The sequence below is a fragment of the Mycotypha africana genome, assembly GCF_025528875.1.
Source record: "Mycotypha africana strain NRRL 2978 chromosome Unknown BDF20scaffold_10, whole genome shotgun sequence".
In the NCBI taxonomy this organism is placed as follows: Eukaryota; Fungi; Mucoromycota; class Mucoromycetes; order Mucorales; family Mycotyphaceae; genus Mycotypha; species Mycotypha africana.
Window position 1 is genome coordinate 554968 of NW_026515734.1, and position 19832 is coordinate 574799.

General features: G+C 38.7%; 6 protein-coding genes across 6 annotated transcripts; 2 read left to right on the top strand and 4 right to left on the bottom strand.

Moving 5' to 3' along the window:
- The first annotated feature begins 310 nt into the window (after positions 1 to 310).
- Positions 311 to 1180, top strand: BDF20DRAFT_990432 (uncharacterized protein). The gene is made up of 2 exons (XM_053085320.1): positions 311 to 470; positions 713 to 1180. Exons 1-2 carry the CDS (start codon positions 320 to 322, stop codon positions 988 to 990), a joined length of 429 nt encoding a protein of 142 aa, XP_052932800.1. The 5' UTR covers positions 311 to 319; the 3' UTR covers positions 991 to 1180.
- BDF20DRAFT_990433 (uncharacterized protein) lies at positions 1172 to 2595 on the bottom strand (the record flags this gene model as incomplete). The annotated part of the gene is made up of 1 exon (XM_053085321.1): positions 1172 to 2595. Exon 1 carries the CDS (start codon positions 2459 to 2461, stop codon positions 1172 to 1174), a length of 1290 nt encoding a protein of 429 aa, XP_052932801.1. The 5' UTR covers positions 2462 to 2595.
- A 421-nt stretch (positions 2596 to 3016) lies between these two features.
- BDF20DRAFT_889397 (uncharacterized protein) lies at positions 3017 to 11527 on the bottom strand. The gene is made up of 6 exons (XM_053082132.1): positions 10652 to 11527; positions 9398 to 10567; positions 7311 to 9323; positions 4049 to 7231; positions 3843 to 3948; positions 3017 to 3765 (listed from the first exon to the last, which is right to left on the bottom strand). Exons 1-6 carry the CDS (start codon positions 11400 to 11402, stop codon positions 3453 to 3455), a joined length of 7536 nt encoding a protein of 2511 aa, XP_052932802.1. The 5' UTR covers positions 11403 to 11527; the 3' UTR covers positions 3017 to 3452.
- Positions 11528 to 11858: 331 nt separating this feature from the next.
- BDF20DRAFT_826169 (phosphoribosyltransferase-like protein) lies at positions 11859 to 13620 on the bottom strand (the record flags this gene model as incomplete). Its single annotated transcript, XM_053078041.1, has 8 exons — positions 11859 to 11903; positions 11977 to 12084; positions 12161 to 12313; positions 12404 to 12761; positions 12842 to 12996; positions 13091 to 13134; positions 13213 to 13365; positions 13488 to 13620. 8 exons carry the CDS (start codon positions 13618 to 13620, stop codon positions 11859 to 11861), a joined length of 1149 nt encoding a protein of 382 aa, XP_052932803.1.
- An 860-nt stretch (positions 13621 to 14480) lies between these two features.
- On the bottom strand, positions 14481 to 16328 carry BDF20DRAFT_889403 (triose-phosphate transporter family-domain-containing protein). The gene is made up of 6 exons (XM_053082133.1): positions 15901 to 16328; positions 15661 to 15802; positions 15248 to 15489; positions 15048 to 15177; positions 14865 to 14963; positions 14481 to 14794 (listed from the first exon to the last, which is right to left on the bottom strand). Exons 1-6 carry the CDS (start codon positions 16200 to 16202, stop codon positions 14654 to 14656), a joined length of 1056 nt encoding a protein of 351 aa, XP_052932804.1. The 5' UTR covers positions 16203 to 16328; the 3' UTR covers positions 14481 to 14653.
- Positions 16329 to 17446: 1118 nt separating this feature from the next.
- Positions 17447 to 19008, top strand: BDF20DRAFT_825936 (DNA topoisomerase; the record flags this gene model as incomplete). The annotated part of the gene is made up of 2 exons (XM_053078018.1): positions 17447 to 18273; positions 18351 to 19008. The coding sequence occupies 2 exons, from the start codon at positions 17447 to 17449 to the stop codon at positions 19006 to 19008; spliced, it is 1485 nt and encodes a 494-aa protein (XP_052932805.1).
- Positions 19009 to 19832: the final 824 nt, after the last annotated feature.

The following is a 19832-nucleotide window of genomic DNA, read 5'->3' on the forward strand; positions in this document are numbered from 1 at the left end:
TGATCTAAATATATTGTTGGACAAATGGTTTGCATAAAGTTATAGTGTTATCTGTGCTGAACATTTACTCGAAAAGGAGCTTAATTAAAGGATTTGTCATAGAAAGATAAACGTTTATGTGCACAATTAGAAGCCGTGAATTTAGCAACGTATGGAAGAGAATGCTTGTCATTTTCTTTCTTCCAAATGTATACGAATACTTCGTTGGCTATTAACCAGAAAAGCACTGCAATTTTGACTTGAAAATTCACAGAAAAAGGTCAAGAACGATGCAAGTTTATCGGTGCATTGAATCAATGTCAGTACGCGTTGGAGGTCAATGACTACCGGGCTTCATCAGAAATACTTTCAATACAAAGACATCTGGGTATGGATATTCTTACAGCAGCAATGGACAGCGACGTTGATCTTCTACTCAGCAAACTGGGAAAGCTCGACAAAAAAATTCTTCCGGACAAAGCAATCAAACAGTAAACCATCAGAAGATTTTATTTTTCCCGTACTGAATAGCTGCCCTCTCTCCGTCATAATTACGAGCTATGTACTCTCAATTAGGGTCTTTCGACTACTATTTTGCAAACGTGACACGATTAAACAAGTTAGAAAAGACTTCATACGATCAGAAGTTTAGAGATATGTACTACCTTCAAGTGAAGGATATGTATGTGCTACTGTAGTCGAAATTGTACGATGTCGAATTCTGTGTTTAAAGTGCATTATTCTGCTTACGATAAGAAAGTACAAAGAGGAGTTTATCTCTTTTGTTTGTTTGTTGACTCCAAAGTGATCAACGTAATGCAAAACTTGAATCCTCAGCAATGGATACAGCACAAAGATTTGGGAAGCAGCGCGAAAATTCCAAAAGGAACGTTTCAGCTTTTGACAAAAACTTTAAATAACCATGTACGTATAAAGACTGGCCATACTGTAACCAAAAGAGAATCCAGTGTTTTACGGAAGCAGACAATGGCTTTAAAATGTATGAGATAGATTTGCAATGGGATATATTTTATTGTTGGAAAACGATAAACAGAAATACAAAGTATAAAAAATGGAATAGAATAAATCACAGATTGCAGATTGTGGAATGTGGAAAGAAAAGAATATAATCATATTTACAGATATATTATGAAGAGTTCAACTTCGTGATATGTGGTATAATACAAAGACTTTATTGTGGCCACTTAGAGCCAAGCCATCCTAACTTTCCAAATGTATTCCAAAGGACACTTGTCTTATTCACGTCAATGCAGCAGACTTTCTGAGCTTCAGATTTTCTAAACAAGCTATTATCCTCGGCTGCTTTCTTAGCAGCAAGAATAAGTGCCCATTTGCATTTGAGGTATTGTTCTGGAGTTAAGCGTAACGTAGCCGCAATGTACGCTTCACCAGCATGAAGTTTTTCATAATAAGGCATATTTTTGATCTTTAGAGGGGAGCCTTTCCACTGAATCCGAACATGGGGTCTGCGATTGAATACATCATCACTAGGTATCCATTCTTCAGCACCAACAAACAATGTGGTTGGATCACAATCTACACTCAAATTATCGAACATCGAAGCTGCTTCAGTTTTGGATTTCTTACTGATAATGATAGGATGTTTATTGTCATGATGGTGTTCTCTCGAAGCATCAGTTGCTTGCGAAGTCTGGTCAGTGACGAAGCTATTACTATTGATATTAGAAGGTTGATGAATAAATCTACCAGTATTATAAGCATCGCTGTTGTCACTAGTATCATTATTATTGGTATTTTTGCAAAGACTATAGGGCTTATTGCTAATGTGGATGTTCGCTTTCGTTTGCTTAGCGCCACTGTTTTTGCGCGGCTTTTTTAACACTGACTGCTCATGCAAAAGTGGCACAGGATCTTTTTTGGAACAATGGCTGGTACTGTAATTCCTTTTTTTGGAAGGTTGGGCATGGTACAAAGAAGTAGTTTTGCCTCGAAGATGTGGCTTGTGTCGATTTGCTGCTTTTATCGAAGGTGACGTGATAAAGATCGTAGGCATTTCAAATGAACCCTCTACAGTGCGTGGAAGCGAACGGTAAGGAATCTTTAGTTTCCTTTTATTAATGCGTTGCGATATTGAAACAGTTCTAATAAGCTGCGTATCAGTACTGAAAGAGTCACTGCCTGCTTTATTTACACAAGTAAAACGCGAGGATGAACTTGTGTTTGCTGTATTTTTGTCATTGTGAGGAAAGGGATTTTTAAGATAAGCAGAATTAGAATCAAAGGTTGTGGGGGGTGGAGAAAGTGGTAGCGTTTGCATTTGCAAAGGAGACGTCCAATTCGTCTTTAAAGCCGTTTTGAAATGTTCCGTGGCAGAAGCTCCCAGATGAAGACTTTTCATCTGGTTACCTTCATGTTGGTTTGGTGTTATTGGAGGTGATATAAAGTTGATAGAAGCTTTACTGATATAACAAGTACTAGAATTTTGTTGAAAAGAGGCCATTTGTAGTTGTTACAATAGAAATTTTGACAGGTCGTAAATGTTTTAAAATATAGAAATCAGCAGAAAGGTAGTTGGTTAGTAGTGAATCTATAAACAAAGCGAAATGAATATAAGATGAAAGAATTCAGAAAAGGACTTCGACTCTGGTCTTTTATATCTCAATCAAACAATCAAAAAAGGCAAAAACACGACCACTGGTTCAATCAATAATGAGTGAAGAGATTAATGTCTTTCCTCGCCTTTCTTTCTTGTTCTAGAGAGAAAAACGAATTGATTATGTAGAAGCGTTGCTAAACTACAGCAAGCTGTTCTAACAGCCAAAATTGCTTGCATTGAACCCATTGTACATTTCTAATCGCGTCAATATGCCATTACGCTAATCTGTTATTCTTTATTGTAAATTGTTGTTCCCCTTTATCTTGGAACCAAATAGTCCTTATTTTTTCATGTCAAGTCATATTTCATTATCAAATATCATTTAGTTTGAATGTCAGCCCTACGATTCCATGTTTAATTTGGAAGACAGGTGAAAAAAAGGGGCAAACTGAAGAGAACGTGCACAATACGAGCCGTGGCTTGTTTAATAATATGAAACTACTAACTGACGGTTTTGCTGTGTTCAAAATCAAGAACATACAGCGCCAACGGACATCAACGTTAATGCAAGCCAACAAAAATCAATCCAAGTAAATTACATAACTAAGTTTTCTCTTTTGTTTCAAAAGACCTAGAGCCATCAAATATAAGTCATGGTCCAGCCATTACTTTATTTGTTCCATGCAAATGTAATGGTTCGGGTAAAAAGAATATAACAAGTAGAATAACATACTATATATAATATAGTAATTGACTTAATTACCTGTTAAGTGCATTAGAATATTATGGTTGTAAATTAGAAAAAAAAGTGATCGTAATCTGTACAAATAAAAAAAATGAGCAGCCAAGCGGATCTATCTTACAAATAAAGATGCGCGTTTTTTATCTACAAAGTCTAATTTTTAGGTATATTGACGTTGCCATCGGCAGTTATCAGCAGCGTTGGGGCCCTAGGCATTGACATCGCTGGGTCGGACGTAAGGGGTTGTTCTTCTTCCTTCGTCAAAGCTTCACCCTCCTCGTTTTCAATATCGAATAAATAATGGTAGTTGAGAATGAGGTATTTCACGATATTTTGATGATGGCCTAAATTCGACATTGTTGTGGCGAAAGAAGCGGGACCAGGAGCTGGCTGTAATAAAGTGGGCCCGAAGACAATAGCTAAATTAGTGGCGTACATATGATTTGTTGCCTCGAAATCAGTAACGCTAACAAAAAAAGATAAATAACATATCAGCAAAGATAAAATCGACAATACACACGCAACATATTTCAATGGACTTACATAACGAAATGTTCAATGATTCTCTTTAATAAATTGTAATTACACGCAGGCAATTTCTTGATAACCTTTTTAATCATATAGAGTCGTTCGTCGTGATCTCCAGCGGCTATAGAAAAAAAGAAAACCAGTTTAATTTTAGTTTTTGATAGAGCCCCAAAATAGATTACCAAATTTTAATATATAATGAGAACTGTAAGAACTCTTACCTGAAGCTGTAATAAATTCGTCATAAAAACTATAAGTTAATAATGGTTCAGGCAATTCGCGCAAGAACTGCTTCAAAGCGTCCGCTACTACATTGATGTCGGCCCATTGAAAATCACTCAAATCAACCTTGTTGACATTCTTATTAAAAGCAGCCTTCAATGCACTCACAATTGAGCCGGTGCCTGCTACACGATAAATACCCACTTCTTCTAAGCCTCGCTTTTCAATTTCACGTATGCACTTTTCCACTATAAGAGGGACCTTATTGTCAGGCATTAAATTGTCTAAAGAAACACCATAAACGGAAGTACGTCCAAATATTTGACGACGGGTAGGCAGATCTTGCTGTTGTTCCTGTTCCTGTTGCTGCTGTTGTTGTTGGTTTTCCAGATCCATAGACTCCGCAGCCAGAACACTTTGACGTTTCACAGTGCCCTCACGTGCGGCGTTACTGATTTGTTGCATCCAGTCAAGCATGTCATCACGATGCATAGACTGGAACAAGTATTGGCCACCCTCTTCAGTAACAATACGGAACACAAAATCACGTTTTGTGTACGTACTGGCGATGGAGGTAGTTGAATGAATCAAGTTTATAACAGTGGAGGCTTTTGTCGTAGAAAGGTGAATGGACGATGAAAGGTCTTTCGAAAGAGCATGAGGGAAAATATGTTGTATGGGTGCGGCAACCATAGATTGGGGCCGTAAACCACGTAAGAAATTGTTCAATCGAGGTATAACAGTACCGGATCCACCTTGCGAATTATGTTGCGGTTGCTGCTGTTGTTGTTGCTGTGAGAGAGTAAGCTTCTGATGTCCTCCTGCTGCCGCTTTGCGATCATGTTTTTCAAGTAAACGAGCTTGCTCCAGCTGCTTTTTCTGCAATTTATGCTGCAACGACATCCATTCTTTATCAATTCGATCCCTTTCCTTGAAATCACGTTTGTACTTTTCCATTTGTTCTGCAACTAATTTATAGAATACCGAATGGCGAGAAACATGGCTCCTACTCGAAGAGGCACCGCGCAACACTAGACTGCTAGTAGAGGTACCGCTTACAAGAGATTTCTTATTTTCACGAACAGCTATCTCTTTCAATTCTTTCCAGCTGTGCATTGTTCGTCTAGGTGAAATTTCAAACACAAAATTTGCATTGTTGTCGCTATTTTGTTGGCGATGAAAATCAAACAACTCTGATTGTATTCTCATTAAATATTGTAAGAATTGATACATAGAGCGACGTTTATCAAAATTCATCATATTCTCTCGTTTCTCAAAAACGTCTGGAATTTGCACGTACAGTTCTAAAATACGCTCAAATATCCAGCCAAGACTGGGGACAATTACTGCATGTGATTGCTGTGGTTCACTTACTGCGGAAGACTTGTGGCCTAATGTCTTCGTTGATGTTGATACCATTGTCTCCATTTTCTGTTTTTGATTCAATAATGATTCGAGACTATCAAGACTAGCGTGCCCATATTGCATAGCCACATCTTGCCAGGCTTTTGTGAACATACGCACTTCAGGGCTCACTAAAGCACTAGCAATAGCGTATTCCACAAATCCAGGAATCCGTTGATCACGAGCTCCTATCTTCATTGTGCTTGAAGGCGAGAGTATAGCTGATAGCTTTAATAAATCCGAAGATGATCCCTTTTTATCACTTGCTGTTGCTGTGGCGCTAATTGAAGAGGATGATGCCATTCTACTTAAAATAACTATTTGCAGAAACAATTCGATCCGAAGGACACGTGTCTTGCAATTGATATCAAGTGCAGCTATTTCATTGATAACCCAACTACGAATGATATAGTGCATGCAGAATAAATACTGAATCGACCTTGGGAAAGCGAGTAATAGATCATCGTCAGAGTAAGCAGCTAGCGATACAACAGATCGACGAGCTCCTTCAATGGCTGTAAAAATATCAGAAATGATGGCTTCATCCGCGAGGACGTGATGATTGGCTAAATGAGATGAGGGTGCATTTTTTACACTAGCCAATGCTGCCGGCATGTGCGATGTGCGTGATGGTTTGCGAGCTGGTAACCAAGCGTAAATGTCTCCTGACTGAGCTTCGAGCACGTCAAAGGTCTGTATCCAATCTTGCATTGTTATAGTATTAAATAGTTGACTGACATTTTGATCAATCTGTTGTAACAACATGTCAGGTGCCATATCCTCAACCGATAAACACTTCGTATCGGCTTGACTCGAAGCAGTGGATATAGATAAGGGTATAATAGGATTGATGTTGTTGCCTGTAGCAGTAGCAGCAGGTAAAAGCTTTACACGATAGTTTTTAGAGCCTTTAGTTAACTTACGATACAATTCTTCTGCCCTGCGGAAGCATTCTGGATCAATTTCAATGGCTTTTACATCATAGCAAGGTAAAATAGATCTCTGAATAAAATGTTCACGAATTTCTTCAATACGCTGTTCGATTAGTTCGGCTATTTTCAAAGCTTCTAATGTGTCGTGTTCTGTGCTAATTCCTTCCTCTTCAGCGTTTTCTGGCATCAAAGGAAGCTTATTATTATTGCCCTCTTGAACCTTTTTCTGTAATGGCAGACGCCACTCATCTAATGCTTCTTTTGTGTGTTTGAGAATGTTACTGATGTATCTAGGAATTTCCACCTCGTCCACAAAATCGTAAGGATGTTCTGTTATCCAATACAACATCAAGTTTAAAACACGCAACTGAATATCGGCTACTTTAAGCCAGTCATGCGACAATAACATGTCTTCGTCTTCTAATGATATAGCATCATCTGTACTGGATTGTAAAGGTACTGCAGTGGATGCTTGTGGACCAACATTAAAGTAGGTCTCTAACAGAATTAGAGAATTCCTTCTCTTCTTTGTAGCGAGTTTACATTTCGACTTGGCATGGATAAACCTTTTACGAAGCATATCTAAAAGCTGCATCGGCGAACAGTAAACACGATATGTCATAAAGAAAATAACAGCGTATTCCTCCTCGTCCATCGAAATCTTGATATTGGGGTGACCTAGATGCCCTTCAGCCAGAGACTGAAGTTGATATTGTTCGCGAATGGCTTCTTCATGCGACGAGATACCCATTACCAAAGAATCGACAAGGCGATCAATACTGCCTGCTTTAATGAAGACTTCCAGTGTTTTATTCTCTACTGCCTCATTCTCAATCTTTTCATACGCTTATAGAAAGAAAATAGTATAAGTCGAACCCATCATAAAATACTGTGTTTCTTTTTAACTGTCGAACAATGTTGTTACCTTTCTTTGAAAAATTAATAGACCAGGTTCGAGCATCTGTCTTTTTGATTACTCGTTCCTTTTCGTGCTTATCAGATTGCTGCTCGCTTTGTTTTGTCAAAGCCGATACCAATATTAGTTCATTGTCTTCTACTGAAACCAACATTTCATTATCGTTATCAGAGCCGAAATATTGTTTATCCGCTGCAAACGGCAGTGCAGCACGGCTCCTACGATGAGACAGTAATGATCCGAACCATGTGCGATTATTATCTGCCTCATTTATTGTTAAAGGATAATTCAAGTTTCCAACTGTAGCTGTTGTCGACGTAGCTGTTGAGCCAGATGTAGCAGAAGATTCCTCAGCCGGCACAGTATCAGGAGGCAGACTAAAAGTTCGTCGACGAAATGCCTTCCGATTGGGCGCTTTCATTATTGCTGCTGTACCCTTTGATTGTGAGCTTTGAGATGATGCAGAATGTTGAGAGCTATCTTGTACCTGTTGTGATTCAGATTGTATTTTCGCAACAGTATTGTCATCCAAAAATGAACGAAGCGATCGTATGCTATTGTTGTTGCCCATCAAACGTGGATGAGTTTTCCTAGACGGTCTGGGAGGATTCACGATACTGATTGTGCTGTTTGAGACAGATGTTGTATAACTTGGAGTGTAGTTGTTAATAGATAACGATGACGTACTAGGGCGCCTCTGGTTTGTTGTCGATGAACTGCTATTATGGCCTTCATGCTTGGTGTTTATGAAATGGTAACTGTCAACAATGGCCGGGAAAACGAGACATGAAGCGGATTGCGTTGTTGATTCAGTAGGTAAGCGCTGAAAAGAGTTTGATGATGCTGCTAATGGTGAGGACGACCGCTGAGAATAGCTATGGTTGTACTTTCGACGATCAAAAACCTGACCAAATATTCTAGGCTCACAACTCAACGAACATTCCTGCAAATATTTGTAATCGTGAGGCACTGACATCAGGTCTGTTACTGAATGTTCAAAAAACGATTGCAAAGGTCCAACCGCCACAGGTAGCGTGGTTGCTGGCTCTTCATTAGACTCATCAGTGAATTGTTGTCCCTTTTGGCGTTTCCAATTTTCCAAGCTGGTGGTGATCAAATAATGTATAGTTTCGCATTCCTCAAAATTAACAGTATTAGGTCCAAGGACCTTTTTTGTATGTCGACGAAAACGATCTACACATTGACGAATAGTACCAAAAAATGGAAGAATCTTTGATGGATAGGTAATATCACCTATACCATCATCGTAGTTTTGACTTTTGTGCAACACGCGCGCATATTGGGATAATATTGCTTTATCTTTCCATTCGTCTGCCCACATATTTTGAGTAAATAAACCATGATGTGTCAATAAAGGAACCCACTCGTTTCGTACCCTACAAACAAGCTGACGATCTACTGCCTTCCAGGTCTCCCGTAAACGAATGATACCGACAGAACAGACGCCCATAGCGACCGCGCACCAGCCAGTCATATCGCCCAACTGATACAAAGCCAGTCCAACTCTAATCCAATGCTCAAGCAATTGTGAACGAAGAATGTATGCTTCAAAATCTTGATGCTGATGTAGGTGACCCTTCGTTACACTTTGTTCGCCATGCTGTAGGTGATTTTCTTGTGTACTATCAATTAATACATGGTTTCGAATTATTTTCGTCAAGAAATGCGGCGTAATGGTCGTGAATAACAAGGAATTGAGCATTTGGATCGATAGTTGTGGGCGTGGCAGATAAGATAGTGGGTTCAGCAAGTCTTTCTCAAACTGTGAGTATTTCCTGTGATGGAACAAGTATATCTGCTGTGCAAAATTCTGCGGATCAATGGACAGAAATAAGGTGGGCGAGAGCCCAGTGATAAGTATATTAGATAAATTGACAGAATCGCGCCGTTTGCCGTTCCTTTGCTGAAAAGCAGGTATATTCTCTACTTCGTCATTTGGTACACTTTCTTCAAAGTCATTGTTGGCTTCATCATTCGGTGAAATGTGCTTGGTTGTAGAGACTAGAGAGAATGGTTGTAAGGCAAACGTTAATATGATCGCAATAATTAAAACAATATTAAATGAATAAATTTACCCAAGTGGCAAGCGTTCTTTTGTTCATACGATTTCATTGTATTCTCAGCCACTGTTTCGAGAACCAGCTCTTTTACTTGGCTTGCTTTGTCTGTATTAATGCTTTCGAGAATCTCTACCATCCCGGTAGCCACGTCGCCCATAACATCCAATGCGAATTCATGACACCAAATCTCAAAAATATCTAATATATTGTCACTTTTTTCGTCAAGTGTTTTTCTGAACTCATTCAATACTCGTGATCCAGAAGTGAATGTTGGATAAGTTAACAAAAAGACGTATAGGAAATGGAGATGATCTGCTTCATTTTGGCTGTTAATACTGCTTTCGTTCGTATTACACAAAGATAACAATTCATGGATCAATGCGGGAATTGTACCACCTAAGATATGATGGTCGGATCGGAAAATCTGTTGTGTCTGTTGATGCTGATTCTGCTTTTGTTGTGTAGCGTTAGTGTGATTGTTATTTTGACAATCGAAAGAGTCATTCTCGCCTAAACTACTTTGGGACTGGCAATTACTGGTTGGGACCAGGTTATGTTCGTCTGCTGCCAATTGACGTTTGTCATCGTGCTGCAGACTTTGAAGGAGTGATAACCATGCATGCCCAATTTCTCGATTTTCTACAGAATAAACGCCCAAAGGGGTAGTTGACGAGGTGATTGAGTTGTCATTATTATTATGTACATGATAAATATTGAAAAAAAGATGTCCGCTCGCAATAGGTTGTGCATGATGGTGATAGGAAAGGTAGTCGGTGTTTGATTGTATTGAATTGAATGAAAGTGGCGATGAAGTAGCGGGATCCATTATTATTTCTGCTTTTATTGATTGTAAAGGCAATTGCTTTTCTAACCTCCATAAACTGACAGTTTCGCTGCTGCTGCAGTTACAACAAATATCAAGAGAATTCGGCCGTAATAACAAACACACTTGTTTAGTAGGTTGAAAGTTACTCGGATTATGTTCCATGAACACGCCGCCTTGAACAGTGTCATCAACCTTCGATGCTGAAAATAACAATTTTTGAGTTTCTTCGTCAAAGTCTGCTTTACTCAATCGCAAAGAGTCATATCCGGTGCCCATTTCTTCTGTAATAGTACCGGCACATGGGTGCAATGTAATGGTAGGTGCGGAAGAATTGATGCTCGTATTTGATGTGGAGAACGGTAAGCTAAGTGAGGCATTTGAGCTTTTATATGACTGTTGTTGTTGTAACAAGTGTTGATTTCTGTTATTGGCATTATTATTAGCGTTGGAAGATGAAGAAGAGGTAGGAAATAATGAGCGAATGGCCGAATCTGCCACTGCTTTATACAGATACAATTTATGCCCTTTCAGAACTACTTTATATAGTTTCCATCCACGTTCTAATTTACTTTGCTTATGGAATGGTTTAAAATCCGTCTTTTTGAATAAATAACCCTCTTTCAACACAATTAGACTCGTTCTTTTATCATCATCAGCTGTCATTGCTGTGATTGTCCCAACTGTTGATGATGTTGCTATATTTGCGTCGAATTGAAGGGCACCGTCCTGTATTTGTGGCGTTGCTACAGTTGCAGGAGTATTGACTGAATTCCTACGAAATAACGCGTCCGTTGATATAGGCGGTGGGGTCAATGACATTTCCATACCCATCATGGAAATAGGCCGCTCTTTTAGACTTAATCGCTGTGTCGATGTCGATGACGATGAGGAATGGATCGATCGCGGGGCATCCAAGCTGTCAAAAGACGGTTCTTTCCCATTTCGTTTGCTATCTATTGAGGATCTCTGTATAGTCGAATGCAAGGATCCTAAAGACGGACGTGAACTACTATTTGCAGGCTCATGGTTGCTAATGTTGCTACTACTGCTATTGAAAAAACGGTGTTTTAAGAAAGAAAAGGTGTTGCTTCGATGAGAAGTAGTAGATGAGGTTGACGGTTGTGCAGTTGTTGCTGAGCTCAACTCTGCTTTCTTCGAATGGCTACGATTTCCTTGAGAGTGTTTTGACTTCATCGCCAAATAGTGGCGAGTCTAATTAAATATTATGTATTAGAAGGGATTATAGTTTAATGTAACAAGATAGATTAGAAATGAAAAGAAAAAGAAAGGAAATGGGCGAATAAATTATCCGATAAAATATGCGAGGAAAAAAAAAAGTATCACTTTTAGAAGCAGAAAAGTCCTTTTTATTTGATTGCCCAGAATTTGGGTTAGCAGTGCCCCTAACTAAACAATACAAGAGGGTTTCCCTTTGCCTATCGATTATTTGTGAAAGGCTTTTTTTTTTTTTTTTTTTTTTTCTAAGAATAATATAATCTTATTGTTCGAAAGTTGATAATAATACATTTTGCGAATGTGTTTCATACAAGCTCGAATTTTTCTTAGAGAACACAATTCAGTTCTTTGAGATATGCATTTTTGGCAGGATTTAGAATAGAATGGCTGACAATGGGGCGATTTTTTGTATTTTTACTCTGCATGATTGAAAAGGTAACTGACACTTTCGCCGTTGTGCTAAAAGAAAAAGATAAAATTAGTACAGAATGTAGGGAGGCATTTTTACATATTCGAGACATAAATAACTCACAGTTCTTCTAATAGCTTCAGCTAATGTATTTGAGATGTCAATAACTACCAACTTGGAGGATTCGGCCATCTTCTCTTTAGGAATAGGAAAGGTATTGGTAACAACCAACTATTTTAAAGTCGGATTTATAATGTCAATAATGCTGCTAGCCTTATACAACATAACAAAGCGCTTTATGGTTTACCTTATGTACGCTATCGCATGCTTCAATTTTTTGAATAGCATCACCACTTAAAACACCATGAGTGGCAATGATATATACTTTATCTGCTCCACATTTTGTGATTAAATGTTCGGCAGCATCCAAAAATGTACCAACACTGTCGATGATATCGTCCTACAGAGATATTGAAAGCAATACCGTAAGATTGAGCATGAGGCAACCTGTTTTCTATTTGCTCCTTTCAGAGCATTTGCGATACTTTACTGTCAAAAAGGCAACCTTGCCTCTCACATCGCCAACCAATGTAATCGTACTTTCTCCATCCTTATCTGTAACAACAGTAACGGCTGCATTAATAACATCCCCGTTAACGCCGGTAGACTCATTTAATGAAGAAATTGAAGCTGTCAAATCTTCCTTATTGTTGCCATTGTCTTCTTCATTGTCGTCTTTTCCCTTCTCAATAATTTCTTCTTCTTCGTAAACACGCACACGTGGCTCACCTTCACCTGATTTAGGCATGCCACTGTAAGGACGGTTTTGTCCTTGAGGACCCATACGTGAGCGATCCTTATGGATCAAAGCAAAATCTAAACGAAGAGCATCGGCAAGAGAAGTGACTCTAAAAAATTTATAATAGGGGGCAAGAAAATGTTATTTTTACATCCTCATTGCGCTGTTAACTGATAAAAATAGGTCTACCTCTTAGCACCGCCAGCATTCTTTGATACGACAACACCATTTTGCCAATTGGGAACAGTTTGCGTAATCCAACGAGCAATGACTGGTTCAGCGTACAGGTTATCAACAGGACGTTGGAAGAAACCTTGCATTTGAGAAGCATGAAGATCCATAGTCTAATAATAGCAATTACATGTAATCCCGTCAATATTTCTATAATTTGCTCTATTTATGCAACTTTCACTCTATATATAGTTTTCCTCAACTTACAATGATATGGTCGACACCAGCAACAGCCAACATATTAGCAATAACTAAATTTCAAATGTAAATAAGCCTTCAATCTTCCATGTAAAAAATGAAACTCAATTTTTCATGAAGCTATAGATTACGTTTAGCAGTAATACTAGTTCTTCCTTTGCGTTTGCTTTGTTTACAATAGGGGAAGTATGGTAAAACAGCAGTAATACGCTTGGCTGAACCAATACGAGCAGCTTGAATCATAATACAGAGTTCAATAATGTTATCATTCATCATATTTGAGCCTGATTGAATGATGAAAACATCCTCGTTACGAACAGAAACATCTATGCAAGTATAGGCAGTAGCCGCGAAAAAGTCAATGACACATCGTTTGTTTGTCAAGTCGTTAAAAAAGACAACTCACGAATCTCGACGTTGGTTTCTTTGTTGCTGAACTTTCTCAAAGTACAATCAGAAAGTGGCGTGTTGAGACGTTTGCTGACAAGTTCTGCAAGTTCAGGATGAGATGAACCAGCCAAGATTTTGGTATTACGCATGTTGAGAGTTTCTCTGTTAGACAATATAGAAAAGACTGCTAGTTTTTGATTTATATTTTTTTTGACATGTATCAAAAAAATCAGCGCACACAAATTTTTTTTAAACTTCAGTCACGGGGAAATGAAATTGCTCTCCACACAAAAATCAACAAAAGCCAGGTTTCCACAAGAAAAAAAATAAAAAAATGAGATACTTACTGAAACCAAACGTTCGCCTTCCAACTTTGTCATACATGTACTCGGTTCAAAAGATGCTACAGCATACTTTATGTATATTGTTGCGATAGTTATCTTACATGGTGTCTTTTTTTTTCTTGACCTTTACAAGCTGATATGTGTGCAAATAGAAAAATTTCTTACACCTCGGATTCGCATCTATCATGAACTGTCCCAAGCGAAATTGCCACTCATACTGATGCATTGACCTCCATATACTACTCGTATATGTGCAAACATGAGATACTTTAAGTAAAGCAATGAGTTTGTGCGTGTCTTGGTCTTGTTAATTACCTCGTTAAATTAGAGTGGTTAGAAAGTTATGTCAGGTTCGAAGTTACATTACTTATTTTTCCCTGTAAATTCTTTTCTACTATGTTTGAGAACCATGGCTGGTATTCTGGTTGCTCTACAAGTATCTGACTTTGCTTATGGATGGATAGCAGCTACTTCATTTAGTACCGCTGCTTTTTCGTGAGAAATGCATTCTATATCTTGTCCTTGCTCTTTTGCCTCCAATTAAATCGACAAGGCAATTCATCTATCAAGCAGATAACTTTTGTTGCCTCATCATGTCCCTTTCAACAAATTCAAAGGACGTGATGTTATTTTTCAATGACAAATGAGAAAGACGTTACACGATGTGAACATTCTAAAAATTATTGATGATTTATTGGTAAAAGCAGGATGGAGATAAACAGTAATGGTTAAATTAAATGAGGTCGGCAAAGAGAGTAGCATATGAAAACAAAAGTTTTGGAAATGGGAATATTACAAATGAAGGAGAAAATAGAAGTCTTTGTGTAGTTTCTCTCCCCTATGATCTAGCTATTCTTTCTTGATAACGGACCCAGCCATAGTAACTGGAACCAAAGAGGGCCAAAAAGATACCCAAGGCGTTTAAGCCTGAGATTTCGTTTTGGAAGATCATTGCTGCTAAAATAGTTTGAACACAAGACTAATATAGCATGTTACGGTTAATTATTTTTGTCTGGCAATTCATCGAGATTCTAATTTGTTCGTTTTACCTTTGCTGTACCACTGATGGTATTTGTTAAAGCGGAGGTGTATTTGACTTGTAAAAACATAGCAATATTAATACCAAAGCCAGTAATACCGGTGATTGTCTGGCAAAAACGCGTTACAACAGAAAAATGCAGAATATAAGCTATCCAGTACAACAATTGAATGTTTCCTTTTTGCTTCCTTACCATCAAAATCCAGAAGTTGAGCGAGTAAATCTGTTCAGAAGTTGTGATAATTTCACCTAATTCACCAGAAACAATGACCAAAGGTGACAAGAAGATAATGGCGAGGGTAGTGTTATAGTGGAGCAATTTCCTATTTTCCAATTTTTACGCTGTTAATATAAAACATGGCATTAAACTAACTGTTTGCTTAGTATTGTTACCATTGGTTATTGTCAACAGCAGGTAATGTCTTTTGTACAAAGATACCATAAAGTGCAACGAAAGCAGAAGAACCGACGCCATAAAATACACCAGCCCAAGAAAAGTTGATCTCACCATAAGAACCAATAAGGAAACCTAAAAATACGACGAAGCAAGCAAACAGAGCTGGTCGAGAAGTTTTCTTCTTCAAGATGACATAAGTGAACAAAATGGAGAAGTTGATGGATAAAGAACGAGCAACCTTTGTAACATCATGATGTACATGCAGTATAAAATCTTGTTAGATTATCAAAAATCCAAGCAATAAACCCCTCTTTCTGCCTGATCTCTCTGTCCATTTTGTATTTTCGTGTCTCATAGCCAAACACTCATATACGATCCAGGTCATCCAACATTAACAAAGGTACTTTACCTGGTAGAATGTAACTTCGACATATTTTAAGCACAAATTGTTCAGAGCCAACATACCAACGTATATAAAAGTCAAAGGTGCAACTCTCTTCGCTACGTTTGTATCGAATTCATAAGGTGGAATAATACTGAACAATTGGTTACTATGTCCACAAAAACCAAAAAAAAAGAAAAGGGTGTTATCTCCTGCTTATACCCATATTAAAAAACCACAACAGCTCCGTCTATGCCACTACTTTACGTTTTACCGAGATGAGCCCAAACCAACAACAGCACCAAGGCGACAACTAATTGATACCAGGTCACAAACAGAGCATAGGGGAAATCTGAAGAGCCACTCATGATGATCTTGTTCAAAAAGACAACAGAAAGTGAAATAATAAAATAAAAGGTGACTACAGCTGCGATGAGGGAGACAGGATGTTGCTTTTCAACTTTAGCTTGTTGTGCTGAAGCAGGTGGCGGTAAGAAAGGCTCTTCAGCTTCATCCATATCTTTACGATTCATTGGGATATCGGTATGATTGGCTGTAGACGGGCTCATCTTCTGCTTAAATGTGAAGTTACTGAGCGTGTAATAAAGTAAAGATGATGAGAGAAGTAAAGGGGGAAAAAGAAGGAGAAAGGAAAGTCAACAAAAAAATGAGAAAGATTTTGATTTATTTTTGCCCTTTCCTTTTGATTGAGTTCAAAGCTTTTTTTTTTTTTCGCGGGCGTAACCACACATTTATTTTCATCAAATTGGGGTAAAAAAATCTCAAAAGGTTTTAAAGTAGCGCAATTCTGTGCACTCTCTTTGAAAAAGTGAATAGAATCTTGTGTTTGTATGTTTCAAAGCCAGGTAAAAACCCAAATTTTCAAAAATAATATTCAAAATAAGGTTGAAGGGATCGACTACACTCTCTCTTGATTATCTTAGTCCAATACAAAATAGTTTTGCTCAATTTTACATAAATCAGCTTAACTGGAAATGAATGGACTCATGGCAGATGATGGAATTATTAGTACACATGTCTGGATGCATTATGGAAGTACTCATTGATACTGTGAAATTGATTCATCTTTTTCTGTTGGGTAAATTCTCGGATGATATTCATCAATAGGTTTCGCAAATATAGAATTGAAACGAATGAGGGGAAATCTAAGACTTGGTTGTAAGCCCTTACTGTTTTGTCTTTCGGAACTGATGCCTTCGAAGCGAGATTAAAAGAAAAACCAACTTGGAAAGAGCGATCCTTGGAACGCTCACTGTTGCTCCCGAAGAAAAAATTCAGGGACTTTTCCTGTCACCCAATCACAGAACTACCATAATCAATGAAATTTTAAGCATGAAATAAGCTCACTGATTAATTCTGGACTTTCTATTCACTTTGTCGTTTTTGCAACTGTTTTCAAGCAAAGTAGTATGCGTGTATTATGCGTTGCAGAAAAACCTAGTGCAGCCAGGAAGATTGCAGAAATTCTATCGCAACATGATTTTAGAACTGTAAGGCTTTATTTTTTCCTTTTCCAAGTCTAGTGTCGTGTTCCTGCTTCAATCGATCTAAACAAAGTGATGTTCATCAATGGCAACACTTTACTTTTGTTTAGGAAAACACTGAAGATGTCCATGTGAAAAACTACATTTTTACCTATAACCTTAATAATCGGCCAACAACTTTTGTAATGACAGCTCTCAAAGGACATGCTATGCAACTGAGGTTTGCGGGCGACATCAATAATAACTGGCAACTTTGCCCGATCGAAGATCTCTTTCAGGCACGTCTTACCAAAGAGATACCCAATATGATGAAACCACTGATGAACAACATCCGTAACCAAACGCAACGTGCCGATGTTTTATTCGTTTGGACCGATTGCGATCGAGAAGGCGAGGCGATTGGTGGCGATCTCGCCGATTATTGTCGAACGATCAAACCAGGCATATCTGTATGGCGAGCACGCTTCTCAGCCATGCAACCAGCGGATATTCACCGAGCCGCTCAACAGCATGATATATTAGATATGAAGCAAATATCAGCAGTACGAGCGCGATCAGAATTGGATTTGCGTATTGGCGCAGCATTCACTCGTTTTCAAACCTTACAGTTACGGTCGTATTTTCAAAATAGCAACGACAAAAAGGTGCTCAGTTATGGCAGTTGTCAGTTTCCCACCTTAGGTTTCGTTGTGGATCGTTATCTACAGCATGAAAACTTTGTACAAGAAGAATTTTGGAAAATTCATATGGTTTATACTGAAGAGCGGGAAAATGGCGAAGCACCGTTGTCGACCACTTTTAAATGGAGAAAAGAACATGTATTTGAAAGATGGGCTTGCTTTCTATTCTATGAGATGTGTTACGAAGCAAAAATTGCTCGAGTAACCAAGGTGAATGCCAAGGAAACGCAAAAATGGAAACCCTTGCCGTTGACGACAGTGGAATTGCAGAAAACAGCTTGTCGTGCCTTACATATGTCAGGTGCAGAAATCATGACAGTAGCAGAAGGACTTTATACTCAAGGTTTTATTAGTTACCCTAGAACCGAAACCGATCAATTTGAACCGGGTTTTAACTTTACCGCTTTGATCGAGAAGCAAATAGACGATCCTGAATGGGGACAATATGCACGAATGTAAGATAAAAAGGACAAAATTGAAGTCACTCCTAAATTGTTGATTGTGCTGACATAAAGAGTTCTTTTGAATGTAGTCTAAAGGATGGAGAATTCCAAAGACCCCGAAATGGGAAAAACAATGATAAAGCCCATCCGCCTATCCATCCTACGGCGTACACAAATTCGCTCACTGGAAATGCCAAAAAGGTGTACGAATTCATTACTCGTCGTTTTTTAGCATGTTGTTGGAAGAACGCTATAGGTCATGAAACATCCATCGAGGTACAGATGGGACCAGAGTTTTTTGACGCCAAAGGTTTAGTTATTCTTGAAAGAAATTATCTGGAAGTCTACCCATATGATAAATGGAAAGGAAACGTTATACCCGAATTTCAAGAAGGAGACGAATTTGTACCTGCGACATTAGAAATGGTATCTGGTCATACCACACCACCCAACTTGCTGACGGAATCTGACTTGATTGGTATGATGGAAAAGAATGAAATTGGTACAGACGCCACTATTGCCGAACATATCCAAAAAATTTTGGACAGAGAGTATGTATTTAAACAGGGACCGTATTTCAAGCCTTTAACATTGGGTATTGCATTGATTTTGGGCTACGATCAAATCGGTTTCGAATTTAGTCTCAGTAAGCCCTTCATGAGAAGAAAGGTGAGGAAAACCAACCTTACTATTTTTATTTGTGCAGCTTGCTTCGACTTACACCACCTTTTTCTCATGCTTCATTAGATGGAAGCAGACTTGAAGGCTATTTGCCTTGGGACTAAACAGTCGAATGAAGTTCTTCAAGAAAGCTTGGAGAATTATCTCAATATGTTCATGCAACTGAGGTTAGACTTTTCCATTATTAAGCGTTCCATGGAGGAGCATTTTCGACAAAGTGAGGATCGTCAATCAGCTGCGAACAGGCAGCAAAATCGTGGCTCTGACCGCGGTGGATTTGGTGGCAGTGGCTTTGGACGAGATGATAATGACGATGATACTCATAACCGTGGTAGTGGAAGAGGAAGAGGAGGGAACAGGGGAAATAGAGGAGGAAGAGGCAGAGGCAGAGGCAGAGGAGATCGAGGCTCAAGGGGCTCTGCGCGTGGTTCACATGTTCCTCGTGGTGGAAGAAGTGGTGGTCATAGTCGAGGCAACACAGCGGCAGCTGATGGCAGCAATGATGAACCACCGAGATGTGAGCATGATATACCTATGGTTTTGAGAACGGTAACGAAAGAAGGCCCCAACAAAGGAAAGCAGTTTTATACTTGTGCAGATAGCAATCGGTGCAACTCTTTCATATGGCTTGGTCAGTCAAACTCTTCCTTTAACAATACATTTGGAGGAAGAAGTAGTTCAAGCAGCAATTTTGATGGGATTAATAGCATGCCAACACCGAATTGTGACTGTAATAAGCCCAGCGCTGAACGTACGGTACAGAAAGAATCGCCGAACAAAGGAAGATCATTTTATACTTGTGCTGCTCCTCGTGGAACTGGTTGTGATTACTTTAAATGGGCTGATGAAGCTTAGTCAACAAACTTGTAAATATTCGTACATATAACCCT